This window comes from Mycetomoellerius zeteki, unplaced genomic scaffold (genome assembly GCF_001594055.1).
Source record: "Mycetomoellerius zeteki isolate Tzet28-1 unplaced genomic scaffold, Tzet1.0 scaffold37, whole genome shotgun sequence".
Lineage (NCBI taxonomy): Eukaryota > Metazoa > Arthropoda > Insecta > Hymenoptera > Formicidae > Mycetomoellerius > Mycetomoellerius zeteki.
In genome coordinates, this window is record NW_017257360.1 from 27204 (window position 1) to 38920 (window position 11717).

At 35.7% G+C, this 11717-nt stretch overlaps 1 protein-coding gene across 1 annotated transcript; it reads left to right on the forward strand.

The window, feature by feature from the left end:
* Positions 1-1769: 1769 nt before the first annotated feature.
* Usp20-33 (Ubiquitin specific protease 20/33) lies at positions 1770-7010 on the forward strand. The gene is made up of 4 exons (XM_018453261.1): positions 1770-2439; positions 3871-5637; positions 6168-6433; positions 6557-7010. The coding sequence occupies exons 1-4, from the start codon at positions 2021-2023 to the stop codon at positions 6859-6861; spliced, it is 2757 nt and encodes a 918-aa protein (XP_018308763.1). The 5' UTR covers positions 1770-2020; the 3' UTR covers positions 6862-7010.
* Positions 7011-11717: the final 4707 nt, after the last annotated feature.

The following is an 11717-nucleotide window of genomic DNA, read 5'->3' on the forward strand; positions in this document are numbered from 1 at the left end:
TTTTAGATCTAGAAGAATGGTCCTATCTCAGCAGACAATCATAAAACGGTTGCAAAACTGTTGAATCTGCTGAACGCAGCTATTATTAACGTCGAGCGATGTTGAATCAACATCGATTTGACATTCATCGACTAACCATTAATGACTTAGCTGGAAAACCAGCTTAAGGCCATCACACGTACAAAAATTTTAGTCGGAATCGTAAGGTCGCAAGCAAATCGACCAATCACAATCAAAATTAAGATCTCGCTCGACTGTGATTGGCCGATTTACTTACGACCTTATGATTACGACTAAAATTTTTGTACGTGTGATGGCCTTCACTCCTGACATGGGGATCAATTCTGTATCTCCAAACAAGGTGAAAATGACAAAAGTGAGCAAATTTACTAGGCGTTAACCAATGAAATTATCAGTATTCTATTAAATTTGTTCACTTTTGTAATTTTCACCTCGTTTCAAGATACAGAATCAATCCCATGGTTACAGTCTCTACTGCTACTGTTCATTGTAGACCACGCATAAGGCGTTGTCTACAATGGATGCATTTAGTACTACAACCGTTCAATGAGTGATCAGTGAGCGTTTACATTTTATTGGCATATTCCGTTAAAACTAAAAATATAGACCAAATAGATACAAGAGCTTATTGAGCGCTCAATGACCTCTGCTACACGGCACGCTTAATTGTGTTTAATAACATCCGTAGTTGTGAAACTGGCCAATCACAGTCATTCCATTCTTCCGAGGAACAGTTACGATTGGACAATTTCATAACTACGGATGTTATTAAACCCGATTAAGCGTGCTGTGTAGCAGAGGTCAGTGAGCAATCGTGATACTGAATGCACCCAATATGCGAAGTAAGCTTGGTTTAAGAAGTAAGAGTAAAAAATTGACCAATCACAGTCGATTATTCTTCTTACATTCGACTGTGATTGGTCAATTTTTTATTCTTACTTCTTAAACCAAGCTTACTAAGTATGTGTATTGTAGACGGGCCATAATGGCTGCGTTCAGCAGATTCAACAGTTTTGCAACCGTTTTATGATTGTCTGCTGAGATAGGACCATTCTTCTAGATCTAAAAGTATGATCCAATTAGCGCGAAGGAAACTTACAACAGTTGCAAAACAAACGTTCTGCTGAACGCAGTCAATAACAATCGTTTTCGTGCGCGCGAGATTCGCAGAGGTTCGCTGCTTGATATCATTGGTCTTGTTCAGCAGACTCAACTGTGTGGAGCGGATCCATGAGCGCTCGCTGCTATTGATGTAGGCCCGTATTCAGAACGCGCTTTTATGGATAAAAGCGCGCTTTTATCTCTGAAAGTCTATAATATGCGTAACCTAAAGTATAGTATGTTAGCGCGCTAACATCGTGTAAGCGCGTTCTGAATACGGGCTGTATTCTTTTAGATCATCCAATAGCAGCGAGAGCTCACTGATTCGTTCCGCAACAGTTGAGTCTTCTGAACGCGACCATTGGCTGCGTTCAGCAGAACGGTTGTTTTGCAACTGTTGGAAGTTTCCTTCACGCTAATTGGATCCTACTTTTAGATCTAGAAGAATGGTCCTATCTCAGCAGACAATCATAAAACGGTTGCAAAACTGTTGAGTCTGCTGAACGCAGCCATTGGTCGCGTTCAGTAGACTCAACTGTTGTGGAGCGAATCCGTGAGCGCTCGATGCTATTGGTGTATTCTTTTAGATCATCCAATAGCAGCGAGCGCTCACGGATCCTCTCCGTAACAGTTGAGTCTGCTGATGGCGCCGGATTTGTCACGATTAGGTTAGAGAACAGCAGCGATAGTTATCAACAACGGTGACAACGGCGTGATAATGATAGTGGCATGTGTTGTTACGAACCGCGCGTAGGCCGGACGGGAATCCCGGACTGCCGTACGCGAGCGCGAGGACGATCGAGAAAGCATCATTGCACTTTGAAGAGTGGAAACATTGATACTTTGTCATCCCTGGTGAAAGAGGACGACGATCCGCTATCCTCGAGAAAAACGAAAAATGCCATTAGTCGTAAGGAATTGCCCTCATCTGGCCAACCGCGGCGATCTCGCCTTCATCGAGGCAGTGATGGCCCGGGAAGAGCGCTTCGCTAAATGTAGTGACTGTGACACTCCCGGGCCCAACCTCTGGCTCTGCCTGTTCCCCGACTGCCGTTGGGTCGGCTGTGCGGAAACGCATCTCGATCACAGCACCATCCACAACCAGAACTTCCCGACTCACTGCGCCCATATGAATCTGTCGACCAACAGGATCTGGTGCTATGCTTGCAAGAGCGAGGCAATCGCCAAGCATGTTCCATCACCTCCATTATCACCGACACAAGTAGAATTCAAGACTATGGGCAACAAGTTCGCCGGAGACGCTCCTGGTAGCATTGAGTCTAAGCTTGATGGCTTAGACAGGTTGATGTTCGATAAGTAAGCAAATGCTTGAGTAATAATTTTAACATTGGTGGTATTTATATCTAGATAATATTTCATGCAAAAGTACTATTCCAAAATCCACCTACTAACAATTGTTACTATTGCTATAATAATGACAGAAATATTTATTGAATTAAATTTGTCAAAAATATTTGCACTTCTGATAATGAACAATAGTTATAATTTTATACTGAAATATTGCTATAATATATATTTATATATCATATATTTATACATAATATATGTTATATATTCTTTACTATAATTGTTATTGCAAAGTTGCTATAAAATTGCTGTACTCATTTTGGATGTTTTTTTGCTTGCAATGTTGCATCAAATGAGTACTCACCTTATTGGCAATTTGATTGTAACATATTTCAGCAAGTTGTCAAAAAAATACTGGAAAAATGTAGATGAGAAGTCTTTTCTGTAGCTGAATTAGTATACATATATGTATACTTTTTAAACTTGAAGTGAAATAGGTTTGATAGTTTACAAAAGAAAACAAAGAAGAAAATTCTAGTGCAGTCTAATGCAGGAAAAAGGAAGGAAAAAACAGACTTAAGATTTCTATATTCATATTAGTCCCTTACTTCAAAAGTGATATAACAAAAGTGATAAAAAAATCAAGTTTCTCAGAAAAGAGGAAAAACTATTTTTTAACTTGACAGAAAATGAAATTGTGATATTATATTATTTGACTAATCAAATAATATCGATCAAAAAAATATTCTTAATATAGTTAAATGCTATTTTTCATTTCTTTTTTGTTTCACAACTCTTAAAATAATCAATTTTTGAGTTGTGACGATTTTGATAGTTTTGTTATGAAGAGTTTAGTTACTCGGAGTAATTATTAAAAAAATCCATTTTTTTTTAATAATTGGTAGGGTAATGTTTATTTAATTCATTCATTGTAATAATTTGAAAATCATATTTTTTTTAGTTGTATCACTTTTGAAGTAGAGGGATGATATGCAAAGTTAACATTAGAAGGTTCTATCAAGAAGAAATGTGCAAGAGTAATTATTTTTGCATTAGAAGTCTTATGTTCGTTTGCAAGGCTTTTATCATTAAAAGTTTCTATATGAAATGTATAAGTAATTATTTTAGCAGAACTTATAAAGAAATCTTATAAAGACTTCTAGTGCTGAAATAATTATTTGCACTTTTTTATTCTGAAACAAGGTATATTGTTGGATAAAAAACAGTTTTTTAATGTCCAGAATCTCTATCTCTAGAACTCAGTGATTAATGATTGATCTTAGAATGATTATTAATTGATTGTCAATTGATTTTCAATTGATCATTTTTATTGCTAACAAGATTTATTCTGTAATAAAAATAATATATTCAACATAAGTTAAATTAAGTTTACAATTGCAATTCTATAAAAAAAAACATTTAATATATATTTTTTAACAGGTTTTATGGAGATTGGTCAATAAATAGAATCAATTCAGAGAAAGGAGGTTCATTTAATGAACGATCTGGGGATTCTCCTGATAGTACAGACTCAGATGAGAGCAAGGACTTCTCTGGGAAGCCCAGAGGTTTAGTGGGCTTGCAGAATATTGGCAATACATGTTACATGAATGCAGCACTACAAGCCTTATCTAATGTGTCTCCTTTGACTCAGTTCTTCTTGGATTGCGGCCACATGGTCAGTTATATGTCAAAAGACAGGAAACCTGGATTGAGCCTAAACTATCTAAACCTTATTCGAGATATGTGGAATAAGAAAACCAGAGGATATGTCGTGCCGCATGGTATCCTTTCAGGCATCAGGACGGTACATCCAATGTTTAGAGGATATCATCAACATGACACACAGGAATTTCTCAGATGTTTCATGGATCAGTTGCACGAGGAATTGAAGGAGCATATTGAGGATGACAGGGACATCCAGCTGCGGTTGAAAGGATTGGGAGATCAGTCCTCGGAGGATGAGGATGAGACCGAAATTGACGGCAACGCATCCAGTCAGTCCGACGCCGAATATGAAACCTGCGATTCAGGCGTGAGCGAACAAAGCTCTCTGAGCGATGAGGGTGAACGTGGCACAAAGAGACGTTATTCTCGCGTGTCGCAGACGGAAAAGCTACGAAACAAATTCACCAGCAGAAACATGAAAAAATCGAACGTCGAACCGATGTTGCCATTTGCTCCGCCGCAACGGTCTCCGCAAAACTCTCCGGCCAAGCATCGCACCAAGAAACAAATAAAGACGCGCAGCATCATTAGCGATACTTTTGATGGCAAGCTCTTGAGTAGCGTGCAGTGCTTAACATGCGATCGAATTTCTACGCGGGTGGAGACCTTCCAGGATTTGTCCTTACCCATTCCGAGCAGAGATCACATCGACATGCTGCATCAAGGTTCGTTGACGCCACAGAAGGCTGGACCATGTTCAGATGTAGTCTACGTGACCAATCAGTCAGGCTGGTTGTCGTGGTTCTTGCAATGGATGCGTTCATGGTTCTGGGGACCAGTGGTCAGTTTGCATGACTGCCTTTCAGCATTTTTTAGTGCCGATGAGCTCAAAGGTGACAACATGTACAGCTGTGAGAAATGCAATAAGCTGCGCAATGGCATCAAATTCTCTAAAGTCTTGGAATTGCCTGAGATATTGTGCGTTCATTTGAAGAGGTTTCGCCACGAACTAATGTTTAGCTCAAAGATTGCCAACTATGTTTCGTTCCCCCTCGAGGGTCTTGATATGAGACCCTATTTGCACAAAGAATGCGTGTCCAAGATCACTACTTATAATCTGATATCGGTCATTTGCCATCATGGTACAGCTGGCGGTGGCCATTACACTTGTTATGCATTGAATCCCATTGGCAACAAGTGGTACGAGTTCGATGACCAGTGTGTCACGGAGGTATCACCGGAAACTGTAAAGCATTGCGAGGCATACGTACTGTTCTACAAAAAATGGTCGCCAGAGATATTACAGTTGCGTGACAAAACCATGGAGTTGATGGAGATATCATCCCGCGAGGTGTCTGATTTAAATTTTTTCGTGTCCCGACAGTGGATCAACCGCTTCAATACATTTTCTGAGCCTGGTCCGATCGATAACTCCGACTTTCTGTGTCCGCACGGGGGAGTAATTCCTGTTAGAGCACAATTTGTCGACAAGATTAGTATGCCCATACCGCAAGCAGTTTGGGAATACTTGTATAATGCGTAAGTCTCTGATTGCAATAATATTATTACAGTAGGACTCGGTTTAATGTATTTTATTAAAGCATACGATATTGTTTTTTTTACTGCTGAATTGGTAGCTGGATTTGCGTACTTGTTACCATATTGGCTATGGTACTAGTAGCCAGCACCGTAACCAATACAATAGAAAAAAAAGGAAAAAAGCATCGTGTCGGTTTAAATGAAATGTAAAATAAATAAATTTGTCCTCACTTTTAAATATATGAACACACAATTGAACTCTTACTATTATCTGCTCTTAATATTATCTGAACCATTCAAATAATAACGAGCTCTCTCAACGTTAGTTTTCTGACTATCAGTTCCTATTATCGAAACTAAAAGTACTGAGAAAAGAACTAATGAGTTTTCATTATCTGAATTATTCAATTATAGAACTGTCTTGTCTCTCAACATGTTCGAACAAACGGAGTTTTACTGTACTTTATATATTATGTTTCTATAATATACATATACATATATATATTTCTAATATCCATTTCCTTTTTTAGATTTGGAGGAGGCCCAGCCTGTACGCATCTGTACGAGTGTCCGACATGCGAAGAAAAGTACGAATCCCTGCAAAAACGTAGACAGTACGAAATGGAACTATTCCAACGGTTAAATACCGACAATCCCACAGCCATTTATGCGTTGGCTATGGCATGGTTGAGGCAATGGCAGAGCTTTGTTCGAGGCAAAGAAACACAGCCACCAGGACCAATCGATAATAATTCCATCGTTGTAAATAAAAATGGACAAAATAGTCTTAAAGTTGGTAAGCCTTCTATTTTGATAAATAAACAAGTCTTTTTTTTTTAGAATTTGTTAACAAATTGTAATTATCATATTATTATGGAAAAAGTATGTTTTTTTTAATACAAATTCTCCTTTTTTATAGGCTCGGATTATGGCCAAATCCCCGAAGAATTGTGGCAGTTTTTTCTGACTACGTATGGCGGTGGACCAGAGCTAATGCTGCACTCGTGTCAACGACCGATGCCCGCTCAGCCTAACGTTTCTGTACATTCCGCGTCAAATCCAAATTTGATAGATTCGAATCTTAAATGCAATCGCGTAGAAGCTAAGTCTAATAAACTTTGTACGACCAGGAGTTCGGAGACGATTTCGCAACAGGACAGCGCGATCGAAAGCCTAATTTCAAACAGCGACTCCCATCAGATGCAGAGGGACATTTGTGAGTGAGTAGGCTGAGAGTGCAAATTGCGATTTCGCAGTCTTGTTAATCATACGACGAATATTTTCATTGGTTTTCTTTAGTTTGATTTCTAAGTAATCAGATTTTATTCTACTTTTCTCTAAATTTCTCTAAATTCCACGCTTTTGAAGTTTCACGCTCGGCTCGAATAGTCGTTATTAAATTTTTATAAATAGTTATTAAATTTTTACATCAAATGAGACGATCTCGATATTTCGGAAATAAAACAATTATTGTCATTTTATGATTTTATGATAAAGGCAAAAAGACAATCGGATATTTTTGTATTAGTAGTGATTTTTGTACAAAATTTATAAAACTGAATTGCGTGCATTACGTGCTGAATCTAAAAGTATTCAAGTCACAAAGAAAAACTATATGGATACGTGATTGGATGACTGCATTTGTCATCATAACATGTACTGTAAATATCTTGATAACGGTAATTTGTATTTTGTCATAATGTATAGTGGCATATTAATCTTGCTTTGAAAAACTAAAAATAGAACATTTATCTCTTAAACCTACGGCATACAGTGCTTTTTTCTTCTGTTGGATTGTTTACGTTTTAGCAAGTTATTAGAATTGCACACAGAATACAGAATTTCTAGTAATTTATTAAAACGCAAGCAATCCAACAAAAAAACATACATCGTGGGCCACAGACTTTGCTGTGGAAAAGAACCGAGGACAAAATTTGCTGTGGAAAAGAACCGAGAATGCCATACAACGTTTTTCTTTTCTTTCCAAATCATCGGTTTGGAAAATGGAATGACACTGATTGCTTTAAGTCCATTGCTCTGATGCTGTAAAGTCTCGATTGTGCTCGATCATCGACATAGAAATTCACCGTATAATTTCATCGATTTGGGAATATTGTGTATGACGGAAAACGTAGTTATAGCACAAAAAGGATTTATTATAGACGACTATTATTTAAATACTTTAGTTCGTACTTCTGCCCAAAGTCTAGGCCGTAACATCTGCGCAACTTTAATATTGTTGTATCATATTTTTTATATTGAATATTCGCCGGCGTGTGTATATCATTCCTGCACTTAGGTACAAGTGGCTTTCATTTTCGAAGTTATGTATATAATGTCGTCACTTCTTCTCCATTGGCGGGATAATCTTCATCCGGAAAGAAAAATAAAAGGTACAGAAGACTGACAAATCGATTTTATTTAAAAAGAAAAAATGCTCAGTTATAATATATGTTGATTTATAAGCGGCAACTCACGAAATTGTACACAATGATGCAAAAAAACTTTAATCATCTTCATGTTTTGTTCTTTAACAGATGGAATTATTGTTGTTGTTATTTAGTAAATTTATTGTTGTACACATATTTTTCATGAGATACACAGAATCGGTAGGGTCTCTTAGCGTACAATTCGCCAATTTCTTTCGCCTTTTTTTTCAAACATAAAACAGTTGAGATTAGCAATTGTTTATTTAAGCAACAAAACGTGCTTCTTAAAGCTCCTGTTTCCTACAACCGCATTAAATTGTGAATGATTCCATTTTTTGCACTACGCGTCAAGATAAATTAGTTTTTCGTGTGCCATCATGTTAGGTGCAACAGAAACTCTCTTATCTTACTTTATACTTTTGTTTGCTCGCAAATTTTTAAAAATCTCTCACATAATGTTCAAGTATTTATCAAGTACGACACTCGATTGTATTATGTACAAAAATGAAGAGGAGAAAGATCACCATGGTTTATAATATTTAAGAATTTATTTAGAATATTAAATATTAATGTTCATAATGTATATGTTAAACTACAACATATATTTTCTACATACCTTTGTGATAATATCACTTTTAGTTTTATATGTCATGGTAGTCGTTTCTTGCAATAAAATGTCTAAACAAATAATTTTATAAGTATTTTATGGCTTAGCTACTTCAAGATTACAAAACATAATCTAGAAGCAAAAACTTAATGAGAACATTGAGCTATATAAGTATAGTGACTATATAAATACTTGAACATTTTGTGTGTGTATTAAACTAGCATACTTCTCTCTCACTTCAAATTTCTCTCTAGTATTTAAGAAGCGTGTTCTATTGCTAGGCCATTAATTGCGTAGTTTAATTACCTTACCGTAAAAAAATGAAGAGTCGCATATTAATTGAGCTATCCATGTAAGTTCAATTGTATTTTTAAGTCTTTCGTCTCGTTACCGAGGACGTCTTTGTATAGCTATCCTTGTATAGATGATCATTTTAATATCACAATTGCGTATTGCGAAGAAGTAAAACGAAAGCGCAATGCAATTCCATTTTGCATTGCAGTTCCGCTCGCAGGGACACACAATTTAAAAAAATTGTTAAGGCTAATTGTCTGTAATCATTATCCAGAGCAAAGTGCATAAGGTGAATAATAAATAAGTTGGTTTCTTTATTTATTGAAATATCCAGATTCTACGTCATTTCTAAGCGTGATATCTTAGTTTAAAGGAAAGTCATAATTTATTCAACACTGAAATTTATTATTTTATAACAAATCACTTTACTTACTACGTCACGTGCCTTACTATGAATCAGGGTTGATTGAAAAAGTCTAGTGAATAAAAAAAAACCATGATAAATTTCAGTTTTTACTATTCCAAATTTTATTCAATAAATAAATTAGCAAAAGCTAGAAAAATGATTAATATGTAACATTTAAGATATTTATGTAACTTTATGCGAAAAGATATGTTTGCTTTAATTAATTTTTGCTTTTTAAGTAAATCATACTAATCACTATAGTTTAAAGAAAAACGAAATTAATCAATAGAATAATAAAGTAGTGTCAAAACCTCATAATAAAAAAATCTTTAATTCAAATTAATATAAAAAATATTTAAAATAAAAACTTTAAATATATGTAGAGGTATATCTGAATATATGTACACATATACAGGACGTCCCATTTTAATGTTCCACTCCAAATAACTTTTATTTTTGATCTTATAAAAAAATGTTTCAGATAAAAGTTATATGGCTTTGTGGGGGACATAAGATGTCATTAGTTTGATGTCATTAGTTTGATCTTGAATAGTTGCTTGAAGGTCACGCGAAGATAACCTTCAGTTTCTTAAATGGAAACCCTTATTTTTCATGCATATTCTTGTAGTTTACCTCAAGAGCTTTCCAAAACACTATAATAAAATATTTTTTCAAGTACTTCTTTAGTTATAATGCTCGAAACTACAGTATCTCCGGCATTATCCAAGGTGTTCGACCGGCAGTTCATTGTCCTAAACAACATTTGAGAGGTTTTAGCTGTCGGTCGGACACCTTGGATAATGCTAAATGCCGGAGATACTGTAGTTTCGAGCATTATAACTAAAAAAGTACTTGAAAAAATATTTTATTATAGTGTTTTGGAAAGCTCTTGAGGTAAACTACAAGAATATCCAATGAAAAATAGAGGTTTCCATTTAAGAAATTGAAAGTGACCTTCACATGATCTTCAAGCAATTATTCAAGGTCAAACTAATGACACCACCTTATGTCCCCCTCAAAACCATACAACTTTTATTAAAAATAAAAAAGTTATTTGGGGTAGGACATTAAAATGGGACACCCTGTATGTATATTGTGACGTGACAATTTTTGTCCGTCACTGTCGCGGATCGTCGGCGGGGGGATCTAGTGTCCCGGCTCAGAGAACGAGCGCGCAAGCGGGCGCGCGTACGAGCGCTAATCGTAAGTTTAGTTGATTTCTTTTTGTTTCTTTTGTGTTGCAAACTTATTTTTTTTAGGTAGTTAGTCTCGCATTTACATCTGGTGTCATCGACGGACCTTACTCGTTGGCTAAAATATTGTTCTGTAATCTTGTCGCCTCACCCACCATCGGAAGAAGGAAGACCACTACGCAGAAGAGGACGAAGATGCGACAAGCTGGGAGCCGCCTCACCCGGGAGCCAGGACACGCAGGTCGTAAAATTTTATATATTTATGAACACAATACTAAAAATTAAAATGCCTATAACGGTCGAAGCTGGATCTTTAATGTTTAAATAATTTAAAATCTTGAATTACTATACAGGGTGTCTCAAAAAAAAAACGGATCGAAACACAATGGGGACGTAGATTGGATCAAGGGGAACAAAACAGTTTTGTACCATTTTGCAGTTGACGCAATATTTAACGAGATATTAACGTTTAAAGATAGGCGAATACAAGCGTCCGACCAGCCTACTGCTCATTAGAGTCCTAGATATCAGAGAAGCGCAACCGGCTTAAGTCAGTATCGCAAAGTTACTAACAAGAGTATTAAAAATGGCTGACATGCAATGAAACTGCCTTTAAACTGTCATCACCATAACCTCTTAATTTGCACTGCTATTAACGGAGTAAAACTTTACTCGAAAGGTTTTTTCGAAAGATTCTCGATAAAATTATTCCTGAAATTAAAAAAATATTATTGCATCTCTAGCGACAATTTTTCTCATAATTTTTGTATGAATTAGAACATTTTTCAGAAATATTCAGAAAGTTTATATCTTCTCTCAGAACTGTTTATACAAGTGAATTCTGAAATTTCTCATTCCATAATTAAAAAAAAATGTTCTTGTTTTAGATTTTATAACATTTCATCAGAAATTATACAAAAAATCTTAGAAATCTTATATATTTCATAAGTAATATATATGAAAAATTCTGAGATAAGATGTAGATTTTCTGAGAAGTGTTCCAATTCGTATGAAAAATGTAAGAAAGTTATAAAATTATATGGAAATTCTGAAAAATTATATAGAATTTCTGCAAAATTATGTGAAAAATTCTGAGAAAAATTTTCATCAGAGATTACTCAAATAAATAATTCTGTATGATACGTAGAAGA